Below are 22,263 nucleotides of genomic sequence, written 5' to 3'. Positions count from 1 at the left end.
TCCTATGCTTTCCCCTAGAACTTGAAATACCCCACTCATCTCGGGGTGCAACAATGGGGATCTTTAGACACAGAGGGGATGGGGTCCCTGAAGGACCGTCGATCACTTTCTGGACTGTGTGTGTGTACGTTTGCACATCTGAGTAAGTGAGCATGCACACATGGGCTTGCCTGTATGCACATGTGTGTATGTTTCTGGCTGGCGTTGGGCAGGAGTGTCTGCCCACCTATGTGCACATCTGCATGCCTGGGCCGTGAGTGGCGGTGTATGTAAAGCATGCATGCTTGACTGTTCCAGGCTGGGCTTTCGGGTTTGCAGGCTGGGCCCAGTGTCTGTGAGATTGACCTCAGGGTGGGTGTGTGCCATGGGGGAGATGCTTGGCTGTCCCCAGTTGGATCCAATGCTGGTCATTCTTGGATATTTTTGAGCCCCCCTCCCCATCTCAGATGGATTGAGGGCTGAGGGAGAACAGCCAGCCCTGGAGGTAATGTGAGGGGCAGGGCTTTTAGGACCTCTGTGTATGTGTAGGAGTCTAGTAAAGCCCATCTGGTCTGGGAGCCTGTTTTCACACTCTCCAACCTGGCTGCCATTGTAGGTCAGGGATTAGAGAGGTGGGATCTACATATTTCCATCTCTCTCTTTCTTTCTTTATCCTTCTCTGTCTCCCTCTCCCTCCATATCTCTGTTTCTCTCCTTACCTTTTCCTTCTTCCTTTCTCTCTGGTTCTCTCTGTGCTTGTGTGTCTCTCTGTCTCTGTCTCTCTCTTTGCCTGTCTCTGTCTCTCCCTATCCCTTTCTCTCTCTCTCTGACTCTGTGTCTCTCCCTCCCTCCCTCCTCCATGAGTGACAGCTTCCAGAGAAGGGGTTTCCATAGTGACCCAGCTCACCATTGCTGGAAGAGGAAGCTTGCCACGTTCCTGATTACAGGGGAGCAGTGCAATTACCCAGAGGGCCAGGGCTCTGGTGCCTCACATGAGAATCTGGCCCAGACTGGCCCCTGGGCCTTAGACTTGGGCAGGTCCCAGCTAGGCCTCCAGCCAGGTCCCAAGCCAACCCCAGGCTCCCCAGGCAGCTGTTCCTGTGCACACACCCGCTTTCACTCATTCAACATTCATTCATTGCTTGTCCCCTCCTGAGCCCTGGTAAGGTTGGGCCTGGAGCTCTGCTGGGCACTGACAGGATGTAAGGGCCATCAGATTTTACACCCCTGCCTGGAAAATATAGATGGCAGACAGAAAAGCAGGGACCAGGCCAGGCAAGACAGTTCCTAGTCCTGGTACTATGTGTAGGCTGTCTCTCTGAGGGCACAGGAAGGAGGGCCATTTTTTTCCCATGAGGTGGGAGCCGCAGGGCAGCGAGGGCATTTCTTGTAGGGGGCACTGCATGAGATGGGAATGCCCAGGCACGTGGAGAGTGGAGAGACCGAGGCAGGGGCAGCATGTGGCTGTGTCCTCCCTCACATGTGCTGAAGAGGGGCCGGCAGGGTCCAGGAGCCCCACTGCCTCCACTCTGCCGGAGGGACGGAGAAATTCCTGGAGGCTGGGACTCGGCTGAGGTGGTATCTCCGCCGACAGGGGACCGGAAGCTGTTTGTGGGGATGCTGAACAAGCAGCAGTCAGAGGAGGACGTGCTGCGGCTGTTCCAGCCCTTCGGGGTCATCGATGAGTGCACTGTGCTCCGAGGGCCTGATGGCAGCAGCAAAGGTGAAGGGCTGGGGGCGAGGCTGGCTCCTGCGGCGAGTGAGGGGGGGAGCTGTGGGACGGGACTGAATGGGTGGGACGGGTGGGCACAGGAGAGGGCCCTGGATCCCGGGGGCGGGGCCGGGGTTGTGGGCGGGGCTAGCCCTTAGCGGGCGGGGCGAGCGGAGACTCCTGTCCCACGAGGTCTGCAGCTGCCAGTCTCCACCTGACTTTGTTCGTGGAACTGCTCCCATCTGGATTTGCCTGTGTCCTGTGGACTGTCTGCCTGATCCTACTCACTTCACCGTTCCTATATGGTTTCACCACCTAGAAATGAGTGTTGAACCACTTCCAGCAACCTGTTTTCTTGCCTTTCACATTACTGTATGTGCCTAGGGTTGAGTCTCCCGCCACCTGTGCCACTTTTTTTTTTTTTTTTAACTTTTTAGGGCCGCACCCACAGCATATGGAAGTTCCCAGGCTACAGGTCCAATCTGAGCTATATATCTGCCGGCCAGAGCCACAGCCACAGCAATAAAGGATCCGAGCTGCATCTTCCACCTACACCACAGCTCATGGTAGTGCCGGATCCTTAACCCACTGAGCGAGGCCAGGGATCAAACCTGCACCCTCATGGATACTACTTGTCTTCGTTGCCACTACGCCATGGCGGAAACTCCCTTGCCACTCTTTCTCAATAACCAAATGGCTTCATGTGTCTAGTGGTCTCTGTCTGTTTACTTGATTCTGCATACTTGGGTTCATTTGTCTGGGAGTGACTATCTTACTAGGACTGAATGTGTCTGATGGTCCCTGACTATTTATTTGCCTGGCTCTTTCTTAAAATTGAGATAGGATAACATGCTGTAAAATTTCCCGTTTAAAAGTGTACAATGAAGTGCTTTTCAGTATATTCACAAGATGGTGCAACTGTCCCTGCTATCCAGTTCCAGACCATTTCCCGCCTCCCCCAGATCTGCCTGGCTCGTCCATAGCCCTCTATCTGTCTGGAATGGTAGCTGGTGGTCTCTCCCTATGATTGTCTATCTGGATTTGCCTGTGTCTGAGGGTCTCTGTCTGCCTGATTCTACCCTTGCGTGGTGACTTTTCATCCCTGTCCATCCAGTTCTGGTCACGTGGGCATATCCGTCTGGGTCCAAGCGTATCCCTGCCTATGAGTGCGCCCACAGCACTGCATCTTCTGTGTCTGTGTCTGGTGATTTGTCATTTTAATTCTGCATATCTGATTACAGCTTTGGATCTCATGGCTTGGAGGTCCTTTGAGCCTGCCCCCTGTCACCTGTTCTACAGGACAGGGCCTGCCTACCCAACTGCACCACCTCCCACTATCCCTGCACCGCCTCCCACCATCGCTCTGATGGTGTGTTCCACAAGCAGCTATCGGGCTGGCCATGTCCTTGTCCTACTGTCCAATCCGCTGTTGTCTAGCTGTCTGTCTGAACAAATTGCTGGCTATCTCTCAGTTGTCTGTCTGACTGTCTGCCTTTCGGGCTGCCCATGACTGTGCTGACTGGCCATGCAGGGCTGCCAGCCCCTTTCCTATGGGCCCTCACCTTCTCTCCTTCTCCTGGAACAGGCTGTGCTTTCGTGAAGTTCTCTTCCCACACGGAGGCTCAGGCGGCCATCCATGCCCTGCACGGCAGCCAGACCATGCCGGTGAGTCAGAGCTGCCCTGGGTCATGGTGAGGCGGGTGGGAAAGGGGTGAGGGGGCCTGGCCTTACACCCCAGCCATCCAATAGCCCCAGGCCCTTCTTCAGAGAGGGCATGGGTTGGGGCAGGGGAAGATGTGCAGTCCCTGATGATGGTGTGGATGGGTATATGTGTGAGTTTGTGTGTCTGTATGTGTGTGAGCATGTGAGTAAGTGTGGGGTGTGCATGGACGTACTGCCGGTGTGTGTGTTGGTGTGCACATGTCTGAGAGTGTGCATGCGTGTCTGTGTGTGAAAGGATGGTTAGTAGATGGGTGTCAGTGTGTCAGTGTGCACACGAGATGTATGTAAATGGATATGGATGCGTGTGCATGTATGTGCTGGTGCCTATGCATGTGTGTACTCATGTGAAAAGTGTACTGAGTGGGTGTGTGTATGAGTGCACATGTGCAAGCATGTGGTTGATGCACATGTGTGTTTATAAGTAGGTGTGAGTGTGCCTGGGTGATGTGGGGGAATTAGCATGCATGTGTGCATCTGTAGGTGTGTGTGAAGGCAAGAGTGAGTGTGAGTGTGCCTGTGGATGGGTGAGCTCATGTGTGAATCTAAGTGTAGGCAGTCATGTGTGCATATGAGTGTATGAGTATATATGCATGTATTTGTGAGTGTATGCATGTGTGTGAATGTGGATGGTGAGTGTGAGTCTGTGGGTAGAATGCATGTGGAAGTGTGTGCAAATGTGTGTGAACCCCAGAGGGGCAGGAGCAGGGGAAGGTGGGGCTGGCGGGACCCGCTTTTGGAGGCTGAGCAGCCTGGGATTCCTCCTAGGGTGATGGGGAGTCCCAGAGTGTTTCCATAGGAGAGGGAAGGAGCCCCATCATTTGGAAATGTCCCTGTGGGGCCAGAGTGGGGATGGGCAGTGACAAGACTGAAGCCCGGAGCTTGTGGGTATGCAACATTGAGAGGCCGGGGTGACCACACAGGCTTTGGGGGTGGCCCTGCCCGGGTGCCTCCATCACTGTACATACATGTCCTGATCTGTCATGGGGAAGACAGGCCTTGGAGAACCCACTCTCCTTTCTACTTTTCTGGAAAGTAGGTGTGAAGAGCAGGATAGTCCCAGATCTTCCCTTCTCTTGCTGTCTGGGTACCCAGGCATTAGTTTTAGTTCCTGGAGAGGCAGGGGTCAGCTCACCCAAGGTCAGGCTTTCTTCTACTCAGAGCTGTCCAGTGATGGAGCTAGCGGACCAGATAGGGAGTGAGCTCTCCATGAAAGGAAGTATTCAACATCTCTGATGGTTGGACACTTACCTGTTCTCAGGTGTGAGTGGCAGCTATATGGTCCTCCATCCGGGCCCCATTGTTCCTCTCTAGCAGTTGGATTCTCTACCTTTTTGAGATTGTGGCTGACAGAGTCCTACACTGGGGCCCATATACCCCACCTGTGCTCACAGGGTCAAGTGCGAGACCCAAGATGCTGATCTCCAGGCTGTACTTACTGTGGCATGTGGGGCCTCATGGGCAGGGCTTACAGCTGCTGGTATCTACACCCCAATACCCCTCAGACTCCAGGGGTCCCCCCTTCTTTCCTTCCCTGCTCCTGGCTGCCCCTGCAGGGTGCCTCCTCCAGCCTGGTGGTCAAGTTTGCCGACACTGACAAGGAGCGGACATTGCGGCGCATGCAGCAGATGGTGGGCCAGCTGGGCATCCTGACACCATCCCTCACACTGCCCTTCAGCCCCTACAGTGCCTACGCCCAGGCTGTGAGTGACCCTGGCCCTCAGGCCTCTGCCTTCAGTAGGGCTACTGAGACCACTTTGGGGGTCCGGTTCAGTCTGTTGAGGGTTTTTGCCTCTTTGCTCATCTTTCTTTTGGGGGGGGGTCTTTTTAGGGCCACACCCATAGCATATGGAGGTTCCTAGGCTAGGGGTCCAATCAGAGATGTAGCCACTGGCCACAACCACAGCAACACAGGATCCAAGCCACATCTGCAACCTACACCACAGTTCCTGGCAATGTCAGATCCTTAACCCACTGTGTGAGGCAGGGATCAAACCCGTGTCCTCATGGATGCTAGCCGGGCCTGTTAACCGCTGAGCTACAACAGGAACTCCATCTTTCTGTCTCTTGCCTACTCTCTCTTACTCAGAGTCCTTTTCTGGCTATGGCTGAATCCCAAAGTCCAGGCTGCTTCTTGACCCCAACCCCAGCTGAGCCCCCAACCATGAACTCTCAGCTCTGAGCCCAAGCTGAACTCCAACTCTGAACTGACAGGGCCCCAGGCTCAGCCCCCAAATCCAGGCTGAGACCAAACCCAGACCGAGCCCTTCAGTCTGGCCTGAGCCCCAACCCTCAGTGAACATCAAATTAAGACCCAATCTTGGGGAGTTCCTTCTGGCACTACGGGATCAGCAGAGTCTTGGGAGCGCTGGGACTCAGGTTCAATCCCCAGCTGGGCACAGTAGGTTAAAGATCTGGCATTGCAGCTTAGGATGCAACTATGGCTTGGAGCCGATTCCTTGTCCAAGAACTCCATAGGCTGTGGGCAGCCAAAAAAAAAAAAAAAAAAGACCCAACCTTGGGTTGACCCCCCCCCCCAGATCCTGACTATCCCCCAAATCTAGATTAGCCCCAAATCTAAATAAACCTCCAGGCTGACTCCAAACAGACCTATTCTTGGATGAGTTCAACATTGGCAGCTCCCTGGTCCCAGACAGAGCCTTAATCCCAGGCTGAACCCCAATCCTTGACCAAGTTCTAAATGAGCCTTGAACCTAGTCTAGGCCTTGACCTTAGAGCCCAGGCTGAGCTCTAATTCCTCACTGAGCCCTGACCCTGACCTGGGCCAAGACGCACAGTTTGACCCCCCCCCAGGTACTAAGCCATGATCTCAGGCCAGGTGCCACACTGACTGTGCAAGCTGACTCCCTTTCCTCCCCCAGCTCATGCAGCAGCAGACCACGGTCCTGTCCACTTCAGGCAGCTACCTGAGCCCCGGCGTGGCCTTCTCGCCCTGCCACATCCAGCAGATAGGCGCCGTCAGCCTTAATGGGCTGCCTGCCACGCCCATCGCCCCTGCCTCTGGTGAGAGTCCATCAGGGGCCTGCGGATGGGTGGTCGGGCCAGGGCTGGGACTGGGTGCCACATGATGCTCTTCTGCTCCCCAGGACTGCACTCGCCCCCGCTGCTTGGTACCGCCGCCGTGCCCGGCCTTGTGGCTCCCATCACCAATGGCTTCGCAGGTGTCGTGCCCTTCCCTGGTGGGCACCCTGCCCTAGAAACCGTATATGCCAATGGCCTTGTGCCCTATCCAGGTAACTCATGGGGTCCCCAGGGCCTAGAAGCTTGGCAGGGAGGGCATCCCTGGGACAAGCATGACTCTTTATGCCTTGGTGCCCAGGGAACAAAGGGGCAGGACAAAGGGAGTCCCGGTTGGACAGATAATAGCCGTGGGCACAGAGAAAGAGTTTAAACATAGGAACTTTGCATCCAGACGCTTCCAGGTTCAAATTCCAGTTTGGTCACCCTGGGTGGTTTCTTTAAGTCTCTGAGTCTCAGTTTGCACATCTGGAAATGGGGCAGATAAAACCAGTCATCCCGTGAGGTTGTACCGATGATGCAGTCAGTATGTAAAATGCTAACGTGTCACCTGGCACCAAGAAAGCCACCATCAATCTTCATTATTAATCATTACCAGTTGAGAAAATACTAGTGCCCAGATTTCTTCCCCCCTTCATTCAGTATTGACCATACACTGACTTGGGCTGTGGTCTGTCCTCCTGAAGCAGAGGTCTTCACCTTTCTCTACCCTGTGCCATGATTTCAAGGCACACATCTCCCCATACTTTGCTTAGGTGAAGTACATCATCTGCATTCCCACCGCAGAGAATTTGTTTATTTTTATTTTGAAATGATTGGCATTTACAGAGAGTTTCAAAAATAGTACGGAGAAGTCCAGGTACTGTTGTTCACCCAGTGTCCCCAGATGCCAACATCTTACATATGCTAACATCTTAGGTAACCACATTATGTTGTCAAAACTAGGAAACTGACATCGGTGCAGTATGAACCCAAAAGGAATTGGAGAGCCTATTCACACTTCACTATTTACAGTGTGTGTGTGTGTGTGGGGGGGGGGGGTTCTATGCCATTTTATCACAGGTAAAGTTTCATGTAACCACCACTACAGTCAGCATACAAAGCTGTTCTTTTTTCTTTTCTTTCTTTCTTTCTTTTTTTTTTTTGTCTTTTTAGAGCCACGCCCTCGGCATATGAATGTTCCCAGGCTGGGGGTAGAATAGGAGCTGCAGCTGGCCTACACCACAGCTCACAGCAATGCTGGACCCTTAACCCACTGAGTTAGGCCAGGGATTGAACCTGCATCCTCATGGATGCTAGTCAGATTAGTTTCCGCTGAGCCACCACAGGAACTCCTACAAAACTCTTCTATCTCTACAAAGTAATTCGTTGGTGTGACCCCTTTACTGTCTTACTCCTCCATCACCACTCCATCTTCTAGCAGCCTCTCGCCGTTCAAGTAGTTTTTCGGCTCAATTTCCTCCAGACTCTCCAGCGTTGGTTGCCTAGACAACCTCTCCCCTCCCCCTAGTCCGCGCATAGGGACCCTGGGAAGGTCACAGCCGCATGGGGTATCCAAAGCTTGTCTGATGATCGAGGTGTGAAGGAGGGAAAAGGAGGAAGGGAAGGGGGTGGGTGGTAATTAGAAGCAGAGGCCTCGAGGCCTGGAGAATCCTGAGAAGAAAGTGTGGAGCAGGGTGGCCAGAATGGGGACAAGAGTTAGGGGTGATGGTTAAATCTCTCTGGAATCGAAGGAACTGAAGAAATCAAGTTCGGTTTCTGCCATTTCCTACCTGAGTGGCCCAGCTGCTTCACTTCTCCGAGCTTCAGTTTCCCCACCTGTAAAATGAGGATCATATCTGTAAAACGTTTATGCAGAAATGTAGCTGGGGTTGACCTTTGTTGCGGGGTGGATGGAAGACCTCTGCTGCGCCGCCCCGTTCAGCCACTTCTTCCGCCCCGCAGCTCAGAGCCCGACGGTAGCCGAGACTCTCCATCCTGCCTTCTCCGGAGTCCAGCAGTACACAGGTAGGGAGGAAGGCAGCACGCCCCGACCCCGCGTGACCCAGCCCCTCGGCCCCCAGCTTCCTGGGCTAGCCACGCCACGCCCCTAACCACACACCTCAGGGGCCGCCCTCTCATTCTGTTCTCCCGCTTCTGCCTAGTCAGGACTCCTAATTTGGGCCCAATCCCAATTATTGGCCCCCCTCCCTCCTTTAACATCTAGCCCTGCCCCTCAAGCTTGCCTTTGGCCCCGCCCTTCATGTCCTGCCCACACTCTGAACAGCCTCTGCCGGAGCCTCGCCCGCTTCTCTGGCTCTTTTTCCTAAAGACTGCCTTGGTCCCGCCCTTAGGCATGTAGGATCCCATCCACTCTACTCTTCTCTGGTGCCTTGGCCCCTCCTCCCTCAGACCCGCCCCCAGTGACCACGCCCCCATCACACGAACCTGGCTTTGGCTCCGCCCTCAGCCACGACCCCACCCCTCGACTCACGGCCCCGCCCCACTCTGCGCCTCCCTTTGCCTTGGCTCCTCCCTCAGACCCGCCCTCCAGTGACCGCGCCCCTCGCCTTCCCCAACAGCGGGTCTGGATCCCACCCTCAGCCGTGACCCCTCCCCTCCCCTCTTAGCCCCGCCCCCACGTGCACCCTGCTGCCTGCCGGCCTCACGCCCGCCTCTGCCCTGTGTCTCACTCCTGGTCTCTGCAGCCATGTACCCCACCGCGGCCATCACGCCCATCGCGCACAGCGTCCCCCAGCCGCCGCCCCTCCTGCAGCAGCAGCAGCGAGAAGGTGAGGGGGCTGTGACCTCCCCTGGGCGCCAGCCCCGCCCTCTGACCGCCCCCTCCACCTCCAGGACCCTCGGCCTGGCAGCCAAGCGGCTAAGAGCTCGGCCTGGGGTCTGCACAGACATGGGTTCAAGTCCCAGCACAGCCCCTGGGTATTTGGGGAGCAGCTGATTCTTTCTAGTCGACCTGGTAGGGATAGCAGTGACCCGCCACCACCAGGAGCCCTGTCCAGAACGGGGTGTTTCTCAGAAATTTTGGAGAGAAAACTCTTTTTTGAGTTTAGGGGTGGGATAATAAGCTATCTCAGGTAAAATAAGGCTTCCTCATTAAAGTCAAGGGGAAAAGGGGTTAAAATTCTGGAGTCGGACAACCAGGATTCAGATCCGCCCAGATCTGACTTGTAACATCTTAAGGAAGGCACTTCATTGCCCTTGTCTGCCACATAGGCAACCATCTGTGCCAAGAGGCCTGTTCCTGACCCTTAGTAGGCACTCAGCACCAGGGAGTCTCTTCCTCTCCTTAACCTATCTAGTGGGAGTGGGGGTGGGTGTGTGCCGAGGAGTGTTGACTAAACTGGAAAAGCCCCAAATCGCCCCATGACATGGGAAGCTTCCAAATGGCCTGGCCTGTTCATTGAGTTCTGTAAGGCTCTGTACAACTTCTCACTTGCCCTTGGTCTGCAGGAAGGGGAATGCTGCCGGAGTGCAGTGGGTAAAAGCTGGTCCAGATGCAGTCCCTGCTGCTATAACATGACATATGCCTTCTGGAGAGTCACCAGAGTTTGCAGAACCTCACGGCTTGTGGGAGAAATAGGGTCAGGGGTACACAATTCAGAAATGTTGGCTCTGACATGGTAAAAAAAAAAAAAAAAAAAAAAGGGAAATAAAAGATAAGACCCTAGTAAAAATGGTAGCACAGTTGTATGTGTGTTTGATGGTTAAGAAATACATGAATATGATAATATATTGGGCACTATCTTGGAAAATTTGCACAGGGACGAGGCAGCTGAAGGGCTGCTCCATGTGAGTGACTGTGAAGTGATGGAAAGGCTTGTCTGTCATCAGATGGAGAGTTGTAACCTCAGATGGGGACAGGTGTGGCTCATAATACACTTGGAGAACTGAGATAGTTGGTTTTTGGAGTTGTGTGTATGCGTGTGTGTTGCTTAGGAGATTCAGTTCAGCTGGGCATGACTGTCTGCATTCACCTAGGTGTTTCTTGGAGAGGAGGTAACACACAGGCAAACACAAAATTTGTGTCTGCTCAAAATTGTTTTGTAAAGTGTCACTTGTGTGGTACACATACTTGCATTTTGAAAAACAATCCTATTAGGGCAACTGTGGTCCTGATAGAAAGGTAAAGTGGAGGTGAATGGCTAATCTTGGATTTTTGTATTTTCTGGGGTAGGGAATATTCATTGCAAGGGCGGGGGGACTCTCAGTGGTTTGAGGGTTACCTTTGTTTTGGGGGGCCTGGGAGAAGGTCTTTTGTAGGTATAAGATTAGCAGCAGGTTTGAGGACTCTTGATGCCTTCGAATAATCTAGGATTTAAAATGCTCTTATTATTCATTCTTTTTTTTTTTTTTTCCTTTTTTGGCCTTGCATGCAGCAGCTTGATGAGGAATCTCAGTTCCCAGACCTGAGATTGAACCCGGGCCGCAGCAGTGAAAGCACTGAATCTCAACCACTAGACCACCAGGGAACTCCCTATTATTATTTATTCTTATATGAGCCCTGCAGTGGGTATTATTAGGGAAAGGGATGATTTTGACAGTTAGTTGTTTCAAAAAATTATCTCTGGTTGGTATGGTATATCATTTAAAATTATCTGTGGCTTCAGGATATTTGGGGTTTGGGACTGGAGAATTACCTTTTTATTTTACTTGATTTTATTTTTGCATCATCTGAGCTTTGAAAATTATCCCAGGTTTGGAGGATTATCCAAAGTTTTAAAAAATATCTGGATTGGAGTTCCCGTCGTGGCTCAGTGGTTAACAAATCCAACTAGGAACCATGACGTTGAGGGTTCGATCCCTGGCCTTGCTCAGTGGTTAAGGATCTGGCATTGCCGTGAGCTGTGGTGTAGGTCACAGATGTGGCTCAGATCCTGCATTGCTGTGGCTGTGGTGTAGGCCAGCTGCTACAGCTCTGATTCAACCCCTAGCCTGGGAACCTCCATATGCCTAGGGTGTGGCCCCCCCCCAAAAAAAGCAAAAACAAAACAAAGCAGAAAAACCCAAAACACCAAAAACAACAACAACAAAAAATATCTGGATGTTTGGAGATTGGGACCAGGGAATTACTTGTCTTATTTTATTATGTGGTCATTTCAAAAAATGAACGTTTCATTTTATGTTTAAATTATCTTCCTATTTATTATTATTATTATAATTTAAGGCCGAGCTTTGCAGCATATGGAGGTTTCTAGGCTAGGGATCAAATTGGAGCTGCAGCTGCCAGCCTACACCACAGCCACAGAAACGCCAAATCCAAGCCATGTCTGTGACTTACACTACAGCTCACAGTAACACTGAACCCTTAACCCACTGAGTGAGGCCAGGGATCAAACCCAAAACCTCATGGATACTAGTCAGGTTCATTACCACTGAGCCATAATGGGAACTCCTATTATTATTTTTTATTTAAAAATTTTTCTTGGCTGTGCCCATAGCATGCAGAAATTCCCAGGCCAGGTATCAAATCTGAGCCACAGCAGTGACAACACAGAATCCTTAACCACTAGACCATTGGGGAACTCCTGAACATTTCATTTTAAAACCCGTTTTAGGAGTTCCCGGCGTGGCGCAATGGTTGGTGAATCCGACTAGGAACCATGGGATTTCGGGTTCCATCCCTGGCCTTGCTCAGTGGGTTAAGGATCCCGCGTTGCTGTGGCTGTGGTGTAGGCCAGCGGCTACAGCTCTGATTAGACCCCTAGCCTGGGAACCTCCATATGCCATGGGAGCAGCTCAAGAAAAGGCAAAAAGACAAAACAAACAAAACCCGTTTTAGACTTAGAGTTATTGCAAAGACAATGCAACATGTCCATATATGCCACGCCCAGTTCATCTGATTTCTGTAAATGACCTGGAGTCTGAGGTTTAGGGATTTTCCAGAGCTTGGGGTTGTCTGGGATTTTTGCATTATTTGGAGTCTGGGATGGAGGGATTTCTCTCTGTTCTGGGGGATGGGGGTCATCTGAGTTTTATAAATTCCCTGAGGCCCGGGGGCCATTAGAGGTTTGGAGGGTCCAAGTTTTGGGTTATATAGATAAGGGGTGAAGGCGCCCTGCCTCCCCTCTCCCCTACTTTGATGCCCCTTCTTTCTGGGTGTCAAGGGGGCACCCCTCTCCCAATAGCTGGAGACACCAGATGTGAGCTCTGGACTCATGCCCCTCCCCCGGGGGTCCACCTCCTCTCCTTGGGGGCTTTATGTCTTTCTCTCCCCCACCTGCAGGTCCCGAAGGCTGTAACCTGTTTATCTACCACCTCCCCCAGGAGTTTGGAGACACGGAGCTGACGCAGATGTTCCTGCCCTTCGGCAATATCATCTCCTCCAAGGTGTTTATGGATCGGGCCACCAACCAGAGCAAGTGTTTTGGTGAGTCTGTGCTGTGGGTGCCCCTCCCTGCTTGCCGGTCCCCATCCCATGTGCCCCTTGCCCTTGGAAATGTTGGGGTGGGAGGGTGTGGTCAGTCATGAGACAGGTCTGGTTCAAAAGAATCACATTTATAATCAGAATGAACACTTATGAAGCACCTACTCTGTGCCAGGCACACAGCAGTGAAGGAAACCAACAAAAATCCCTGCCCTCCGCAATTTGAATTTAAATAACCCCCTATGGCCAGTGGCTGCTGACCACTGAATTAGAAAGCATAGGCCCAGGGGGAGGAGATGGAAAGAAACAAACATAGGATATAGGCCAGGGGGTTATAAATGGCATGGAGAAAAAATGAAACTAGTAAGAAAAATGAGTAAGAAAATGAAACTAGTAAGAAAATGATAAGGAGGAGGCAATGTTTCAACTGAGACGTGAATGATGAGGAGCCAGTCATGGGGGAATCTAGGGAAAGAGTGTTACAGGCAGAAGGAACCACGTCTGCAAAGGTCCTGGGGCAGGATGGGGCCTGATGCAATGGAGGAACAGTGAGGAGGCCTCTGTGTGTGGAGCAGAGTGAGTGAGGAGGAGAGAAGGAGGGGGTGAGGGCAGGCAGGTCATGCAGGGCCTTGTGGGCTGTGGGGAGAACTTCCTTGACCCCCAAAACAGAAGAAATTAAAGCTCAGAGAGGTGGGTAACTCATCCAAAGTCATACAGCAGCAAACAGGCAGAACCTAGACTAGAACCAACGTCTGGACTCTAACCCCACCCTATCCTCTTTGAAGGATCGGCTTTTGACTATTCTAAACATCTCCTATATATACTTATTATTCGCCCATAAAAGAGAAAATTGTTCCAGTTTACAAGTGGAGGAAAAAGAGGTACAGAATAGTCAAGCAACATGCTTGAGGTCACACAGCAAGTAAAGGGCTTCCCCCCGCACCCGCCCCGCTCCAGTGCCCAGGCCCCCTCCTCTATATCCTGCTTCCACGAGGAAGAAGGAAATTTCTAGAGGAAAACCTTCTCAGTTGCATTCAGCAGTCAGGGGTCACATGCCTTCTCAGAGGCTCGGTTTTCTCATCCACTTAAGGGGAGGTGTGGGTGATAGGAAGATAACCACCCATCCCAGTCCCAGGTTTCCCTATGGCTCCCCAGTGAGACCCCTCAGCCAGACACCTCAGCCCTGATCCCATCATTTCTCTGCCTGACCTCCCACCCAGCCTCTCACACAGAGCTTGGGTATCCTGCCCCTAAATGCTAGCACATGCCCCCCTGAGAGCTCCCCAGCCCCTGTGGCCTCTGCACAGTCCTCCAGGAAGTCCGTGAGGACCAACAGACAAGGGATGGGAGTAGGGAGAGAGTTACTTTGGTATAAAATAAGGCGGGGGTGGCGCTAGAGCACTTCTGATGGCCCATAGTGAAAAAAATATTACAATATGGAAAAAATAAAATAACTCAATATGAAAAAAAAATACGATGGCCCAGGGTGGAGGGAGACTGGGACTAGACAGACTGATGGTAACAGAGAGAGACACAAAAAGAGAAGAGACAAGAATTCCTGCGTGGCTCAGTGGGTTAAGGATCTAGCATCGTCACTGCTGTGGCTAGAGTTTGATCCCTGGCCTGGGAACTTCTGCATGCTTTGGGCACGGCCAAAAAAAAATAGAAGGGGCAGATAGTGGGAGACGGAGAGAAGAAACACAAGGATACAAAGACACAGGATGCACATAAAGACAGAGAGACAAGGACAGACAGACACATGCACTCAAGGACAGAATCAGATGGGCAGATAAGACTGTAGATGGATAGAGGTCTCACAGGAGCTAAAGGGTTGGCATCAGGGCATAGAAGGAGGCAGACATGGTGGGGAGGGAGAATGTGGCCTTCCTGTGACCCACAGGGGCCCCACCTGTCCTCCACATCTGTTGGGAGGTCTCAGCAGAGCAGACCCCAGGTAAGGAGTGAGCGCCCCATCCCCAGAGACATGCAAGTCCAGGTGGTGTCAGAAGCAGGCCAAGGCTGCTGTGCATCCTCTGGCAAGCCCTCCCACCTTCCCGGGCCATCTGCCCCTGCAAGCACACACCCCCACCCCCAGGACCCCGTGAGCCGGGCAGCCAGGGCTGCAGCACTGGAGCGAGCAGAGGACGCCTGTGTTGCCCACCATCGTGGGTCCACCCCGGTCTCCGCAGGCTTCGTGAGCTTTGACAACCCAGCCAGCGCGCAGACCGCCATCCAGGCCATGAACGGCTTTCAGATCGGCATGAAGAGGCTCAAAGTGCAGCTGAAGCGGCCCAAAGATCCGGGACACCCCTACTGACCGCGCCCACAGCCGCCCTGAGGCTGCGGGCTTGGCCCAGGTGAGCCGCCAGGCGGCCCCACCCCCACCCTGGTCTTGTCCGAACCCCCTCCTTGTTCTCCAAACCCCCCCCCCAGGCTGGGGGGATGCTGCAAGAGGCTACGAGGAGCCCCCAGGTTTGGTTGATGGGGACAGAGCTGGACGAAGTCCCCCTGGTCCTTCCTGTCAGGGCTGGAAGCAGAGCAATGGGATGGGAGTGGGGAGGGTGGTTAGGGTATCCTTCCTGGAGAAGGCTTTGAATGATGAATCCAAGTTCACCTGGAAGGCAGGTCTGGGGTGGGGGCGGGCTGTGGGGAGGGTCTTCTGTCCTGTCTTAGGAATCTGTTTTCCTAGCCAGGCCCCTCTGGGAACTCTTCATTTGGCATAATTCATACCTCGCGGGTTGATGGAAGAGTGAAAAGTTTGCTCCCACCCAATGGCATGCCAGGGTGGGAGGGAAATCCCCTCCAACAAAGGCGCAGATACCCAAGAGTGTCTGTGCTATCAGGGTGACCAGCTCTGTCAATTCATTACTTCTTTGGGGAATGAACTGTGAGCCTAAAAGGGGCCAGTGGGGAAACTGGCAACCGATCTTAGGCCTTGACAAGCCTCATCTGTCAAATGGGCCCGTGCAGGTGGTCTCTCCCAGGGGCCATGGGACGGAATCCCTCAGGGCACTTGGTGTCTTCCCAGCTGAGCCCAGGACCCGCCACCTACCTGGAAAGCTGGCGATAACTCGTTTTGATTTTTCTCCTCTTTACCACTCTTTACCACTGTCGCCACTGAGATCACTGAGGCTCGCCTGGGTCTGGTGCAAAGCAGGTGCTCAGTGAGGGGCTGTTCCTGCTCCCAGACCCTGCCATGGCAGCACCCACAGGGTTCTATGTCTTTGGGAGGGCGCCAACGGAAATCCGCCCCCCCCCCCGGAAGCCAACAACCAGCGATCCTTGCGCTTTGAACTTGCTGGCAGCACATCCTCACTGAGCACCTGCTGTGCACCAGGCACTGTGACCAGAAATGGGGCCGGGGAACTGCTTCATGGAGCTTCAGTGGCAGGGAGCAGAGGAAAGGGGTCGGGAACAGATATTTGTCCCCAGTAGCCGGATAAGGACACGGGCTTGGCAACCCTTAGTCCCTTCCAAGCAGGGCGTGTCAGCCTCCAAACCCTGAAATGGACTCTTTTTGCAAAGATGGGGGCCCTTGGGCTCCCAGACCCCAGTCTGGCCAGGGGAGTGGGGTGGGTGGGAGGTGATGTCATCGGCCGACGCGCCCCCTCCCCCATCGCCTCTCCCTAACGCCCCTCCCTTCTCCGCCAGGTGAGGGGCCTTCCCACCCCAGGAGGGTTTCCCGCTTCCAACTGATCCAGGAGTTTTCCGTAAATTACAACTGAGTTTGGACACCAGCCCCCCTCCTCTCCCTTCTCCCCTACTCCCTTCCCCAAAATGTGAAACTCTGTTGAAGGCCACATGGAGCAGGGAGGGGGCTTCGTGGTCTGCGGTGGTGGGGGTGGGGGGATCCTGGGAGATCTCCTTGCTCCCCCCACCCCCGACACACAAACTTTGTGGCTTCCCCAAACGAAATCACAACTTTTCCTATATATATATATGCATATATATATAGAGCTATAGACAGTATATATATTTTTTGAGTATAGATCATGGGACCAAACTTTTTCAACTTCCTTCCATCCAAGAGAAGGTGACCCTGGGCCGGTCACTCAGCAGGGACGCTCAGAAGGGCTGAGGCTGGCGGGGCAACCCAGTGTCCTCTTGCCTCCCGCTGTCATGTCAGACCAGGGCGCCGGCGAAGCACTGGGAATCAGCACCTAACGCGATATACCTCCAGGACTTTTGACCCCCCGCCACCGACGATTCTCTATTCTCGCGGGCCTGTGGGCTCAGCCGGCTTCAGTGTCCCTGGTCCTAGCTGCAGCTTCCAGAGCCCCCATGCCCTTCGTCCCAGGGCCCTGCCTTCCCCGGATGTAGGCACAAAAGAGACCCCTTGGCCTCCCCCAAGCCTCCCCCCGCCCCCCGCCCAGTCATAGCCTTACTCATGTGACCAATAGCCCTTAGCTTTCCGTCGGGGGCGCAGAGGGTTGGGGGGATGCCCCCCACCCCTTGAGCCCTCTCCCAAGGGCAGGTGGACACCCTCCCTGCCTTTGGATCACCAGCCTGGAATTCACAATCTCATGACCAAGATTGCCACGTGCACTGGACAGGCCCAACCTGCACTGGCCAAGCACCCCTTCACCGGAGATACCTCTGCAAAGAATTTTTTTTTTTTTTTTTTGGTCTTTCTGAGCAGGTACAAAGAAAAGAGAAGAAGAGAAATGGGGGCAAAATCAAACAGTGGATTTTTGTTTCCTACTTGGGGCGGGGAGGGATATCCTGTGGGGTGCCTCTGTATAGCTACTCAAACCGTGAAAACCCCCCTTGAAGCACAGAGTCAAGTTCGGTTTTTTTCGGACGTCCGGTGGGGCCTCACGCCAGACGAGGCGCCAGAGAACTTAATAAGCTCAAGAAAAAAAATTTTTTTAAAGAAAAAAAAAAAGCATTCCCTTTTGTTTCTACCAAAATGTGTTGACCGACCCAGAAAAAAAAAAAAAAAGGAAAAAAAGAAAAAAAAAACATAGCCAAAAAAAAAAAACCCACAAAAAACAAAAAAAGGAAGGAAAAAAAAAATCTTCTGACCAACCTGTTTCGATATTCCAGAGTTTGATAATTGTTCCGAGATACTCTCTCGCGTGCCTGTGTCCCGTGCGTCTGCGTGTGCAAGCGTGTGTGCTCAGGGGCTACGGGGCCTCGTCCGTGTCCCGCCCCGCCCTGCCCCGCCCCCGCCAGGCCTGCTTGGGAGTGCGTGCTGGCGTGCAGTGGCGTGTATCCTCTGGTCCATGTTTACTGGCTGTAAATACCATTTTTATACTCCACGTCAAAGACCTACGTGATTTGTACGATGTACTTTATTTCTGCTACGAGTAATTTCATGAAGTTTCAACTTGCAAACTGACTTTTGGAGACAAACCGCCACACCCCCCCCCCCCCCACACACACCCACACACACACAAAGAAAGACAAGAAAAAGACTTGGAGGGAACTTCGGGTTGACTTGTTTGAGCCTCGAGGTCCTTGTCACGGTGGCGTGTTTCAGGTGAGAAGCTGCAGACATCATCTTCATGTCCCAAACGCCTCTCTTTGGTCTGGAGAAACTGAAAGTTTATTTAATAAAAGTTTTACTTGCTAAAGGCCTGGGTCCTCACTGATTTGCCCTCTCTCGTCGAGAAAGATCAAGTACATCTGGCCGTATCAGGTGTGCCTGGGCTGGTGAGAAATCTGGATTCCGAGTGATCGGGTGTGGGAGGAGAAGGCTCTGATGTTCCCATGGCCAGGGTCCGGTCTGATTCATCCAGACCTTGAAGAAATGGAGTGTTCTTTCTCAAGACGAGCAGGTGCCTATATGTGTTGATTCACATGCTCGTTCATTCATCCAGCAAAACATTTATGGAGTGCCTGACCCCTGGGCTGGCCACCAGGGCCACAGTGGTGATCAGATGGTGCTGGGCTCTGCCTTTGAGGAGGCAGCCTGCGGGGGCATGGGGGAGGGGGTGGCAGGAGAGACACTATATCATACATGTTTTTGTAACTGAGTTAAAATCTGTGTAACACAAAAATTCACTGTTTTTACCATTCACAAGTGAACAGTTCAGTGTCTTTAAGCCCATTCACAAAGTTGTGCAGTCATCACCACTCTCCAGTTTCAGAAGATTTTCATCACCCCAAAAGAAGCCCCTTTCCCATCAGTAGTCACTCCTCACCTGCCTCTCCCAGCCTCTGACAACCAGGAACCCACTCTCTGTGTCTGTGGACATGCCTGTTCTGGATGTTTCCCATCCATGGAATCCCACACGGTGTGTCGTCCTGTGTCTGCTTCTCTCACTGAGCGTGGTATTTTCATGGTCCATCTACGTGGTAGCAAGTGTCAGTGTGTTTCTTTCCTTTTTTAAGGCTGAGTGTATTCCAGTGTATGGCGGGACGACTCATCCATTGATGGACATTTGAGTTGTTGCCACCTTTTGGCCATTGTGAATCATGTTGCTGTAATTATTTGTGTGTAGGTTTCTGTTTGAATGCTTGTTTCAGCTCTCTCAGGTACGTACCTAGGAGTGGAATTGCTGGGTCTTAGTAACTTTGGGTTACCACTAGGAACATGTGAGAGTTCCTGTGTCTCTGCCCCAATATGTGTTACACACTAGAGCTGAATTGGAATGTTGAGGCAGAAATCCCCTTCATTGGGCCTGAGGCCCTCAAGGACCCAGAAGTGTCCTGAAGAGGTAAGACCTGAAGGAGGTGGGATCCAAGAGATTACAGGGCTTTGGCAGAAAAAAAAAAAAAAGAAAGCAAAAGGCCCTGCAGACCCGGCCCCCACTCTAATAAAGGATTCAAAATTCTTTTAAAAAAAAAAATCCTGAGGAGTTCCCGTTGTGGCTCAGCAGTTAATGAACCTGACTGGCATCCATGAGGACACAGGGTTCAATCCCTGGCCTCACTCAGTGGGTTAAGGATCCAGTGTTGCCTGGAGCTGTGGTGTGGTTTGCAGACGCAGCTTGGATCCCACGTTGCTGTGGCCCTGGCGTAGGCTGGTGGCTACAGCTCTGATTGGACCCCTAGCCTGGGAACCTCCATATGCCGTGGGTGCAGCCCTAAAAAGAGCGAAAAACGAAAACAAACAAAGATCTTGAGACTCAGGATAGGGGACAGTGGGCTCCAGGGTAAAGCTTGGAGTAGAGGTGTGAGTAGAGAGAGCTCATCACATCCAAGGTGAGCCTTTCCAAATTCATGGGATGAGTACTAACTCCCTTTCATGAACTACTTAATATCCTGCTGGGGGCTTTGCCGAAACCAGGCGTTTTAATCTTGTCAACAACTCATCCCTTTTTACAGCTGAGGAGACTGAGGCTCAGAGACAGGAAGTGCCTTGCTCCAGCTCCAGCAGAGAGAAGGAGGCCCAGTTGGGGTGGGAGCTGGAAAGGTGAGTCTGAATCTGTCTGGGAGGGTTTTTCTGGCTGGAAGGAACAGCCTGGGCAAAGGTTCAAAGGCTTGGAATATTGTGGTCATTGGACCATTGGCTGAGACTCCAGCAATGAATGAAGAGATGGATGCAGAGGTGATAGAGGCTGGGTTACAGAGGTTCTTTTGTGATTAACCACCTACTGTGTGCTGGATCTTGTCCCCACCCTCCCAAACTTGCAGTCAAGGAGAAAGTACTTTTTTTTTTTGGTCTTTTTAGGACCACAATCACAGCATATGGAAGTTCCCAGGCTAGGGGGTCGAATCAGACCTGTATCTGCTGGCCTATGCCACAGCCACAGCAATGCGGGGTCCGAGATGCATCTGCGACCTACACCACAGCTCATCGCAATGCCAGATCCTTAACCCACTGAGCAAGGCCAGGGATTAAACCCACATCCTCATGGATACTAGTCGGGTTCATTAACCACTGAGCCATGACAGGAACTCCAAAGAGAAAGTACTTTTGAACAACAACAACAGCAACAAAAATCAAAAGTACCCCATCCCCACAAGAAAAAAAGTAATTCTCAAGAATGCTAAAAGTTGTAACTACAAGGAGACCAGCAAACCTTAGACATTATCTTGATGTCAATCTGGAGCCACAGAGGGTTTTAAGCAGGGGAGGGGCGTTTGAGATTGGGGTGTTAGGAGGATTCCTGGGGTGACCTCTGTGCTGCTGGTGGGGTATAAATTGGCACTCTGGAGAAGAAGTTGCAGGATAATATTCTTACTAAGCATTTATTAAGCACTTACTATTTGCCAAACGTTGTTTTAAGCCTGTGTCATCCAATACAGTAGACACCAGCCACCTGTGGTTGTTTATATTTCAGTCAACTTATCAAATTATAATGTTACTTCCTCAGTCACAATTTCAAGGGCTCAAGAGTCACATGTCCATCACTTTAGGAAGTTCTCTTGGACAGCACTGGTCTAAACATTTTATGGGACATAGCTCAACCTGCCACAACCTCGTGAGGTATGTCCTATTAATAGTCCCACTTTATGAGTCAGTAAACTGGGGCCCAGAGAAGGAGTTGAACCCAGGCTCTCAGGCTGGTCTCTTAACCACTTGCTGTCCCACTTCCCTGTCCTGTGTAGTGGCTGAAATTCAAAGGTATTAGGTTGTAATTCAAGTTACTACTTGCAATAGTCCTACTAAGCTTTTAAATTGGACTCAAAGTTGTTAAACATTTAGAATATGCACCCTTCCAATTCAGGCGGTTCTACCTGAGTGTCTCCATGGAGTGGGTAGGGCTTTGCTTGGGATGGCTGAGCCCTGGCTGTGATATAGGTGTTCAGCCAGGGGGGAATATGCTAAGTGACACTCAGGATCTATCAGTTAGCTGTTGCTGATTAACACATTAACCCCCCCCCCTCCTTAAATTTAGCCACTTAATACAGCACACATTTATTATGTCACTGATTTTTCATGGGTCAGGAATCCAGGAGTAACTTAGCGGAGTGGTTCTGGGTCAGGGTCTCTCACGAGGTCACCATCAAGACATCAGCCCAAGCTGCCTCACCTGACAGCTCAACTGGGGCTGGAGGAACTGCTTCCAAGCTGGCTTCCTCACATGGCTGTTGGCTGGAGGCCTCGGTTCCTCATCACGTGGACTTCTCTACAGGGCTGCTTATGACATGGGCAGCCAGAGAAAATGTGATCCAAAGATGGGGGAGAGAGAAACCTGGAAAAAGAGCTAGAGAGTGAGAAAGAAAAATATATGTATGTGTGTGTGTGTATAACATTCTCACTGGGGACATGGGGACATGTATATGATTATAAGAATGAGAAGAAAAAGCTAGAAGTGTATTAGCCTAAACGATGAAGGGGGTGGCTTTGGGGGAGTGAAAAATTGGAGGCCAAGATTAAGTAAAGCCTTAGCTGCCATCTTTATAAGGTGAATATATTTAGGTATTATTTAGGAAACTAAGAATTTATTTTAAATACATTTTTGAAGGATGACATACTGAAAAGACAGGTTTGGGGGTTATTTTGGGGGAAGCATCTACATTTAACTCAAGTGCTGCACTGCCCTTGAGAGGCCCACAG

At 51.9% G+C, this 22,263-nt stretch overlaps 1 protein-coding gene across 2 annotated transcripts in view; it reads left to right on the top strand.

The window, feature by feature from the left end:
* CELF5 (CUGBP Elav-like family member 5) overlaps nucleotides 1-18,391 on the top strand; it is a 49,615-nt gene extending 31,224 nt beyond the window's left edge. Inside the window, exons 4-13 of one of the 2 annotated variants that reach the window (XM_047777568.1) lie at nucleotides 1,574-1,702; nucleotides 3,276-3,355; nucleotides 4,966-5,112; nucleotides 6,292-6,433; nucleotides 6,517-6,663; nucleotides 8,393-8,455; nucleotides 9,136-9,219; nucleotides 12,672-12,815; nucleotides 15,002-15,169; nucleotides 18,082-18,391. In XM_047777568.1, coding sequence (XP_047633524.1) covers nucleotides 1,574-1,702; nucleotides 3,276-3,355; nucleotides 4,966-5,112; nucleotides 6,292-6,433; nucleotides 6,517-6,663; nucleotides 8,393-8,455; nucleotides 9,136-9,219; nucleotides 12,672-12,815; nucleotides 15,002-15,129 — 1,064 coding nt within the window. In that variant the 3' untranslated portion in view covers nucleotides 15,130-15,169; nucleotides 18,082-18,391. Of the gene's footprint in view, nucleotides 1-1,573; nucleotides 1,703-3,275; nucleotides 3,356-4,965; nucleotides 5,113-6,291; nucleotides 6,434-6,516; nucleotides 6,664-8,392; nucleotides 8,456-9,135; nucleotides 9,220-12,671; nucleotides 12,816-15,001; nucleotides 15,170-18,081 lie in introns of those variants that run through there. The other variant, XM_047777569.1, reaches the window with a different exon arrangement.
* Nucleotides 18,392-22,263: the final 3,872 nt, after the last annotated feature.

Source organism: Phacochoerus africanus, chromosome 4 (genome assembly GCF_016906955.1).
Source record: "Phacochoerus africanus isolate WHEZ1 chromosome 4, ROS_Pafr_v1, whole genome shotgun sequence".
Taxonomy (NCBI): domain Eukaryota; kingdom Metazoa; phylum Chordata; class Mammalia; order Artiodactyla; family Suidae; genus Phacochoerus; species Phacochoerus africanus.
This window is presented reverse-complemented; position numbering and strand designations above follow the sequence as displayed.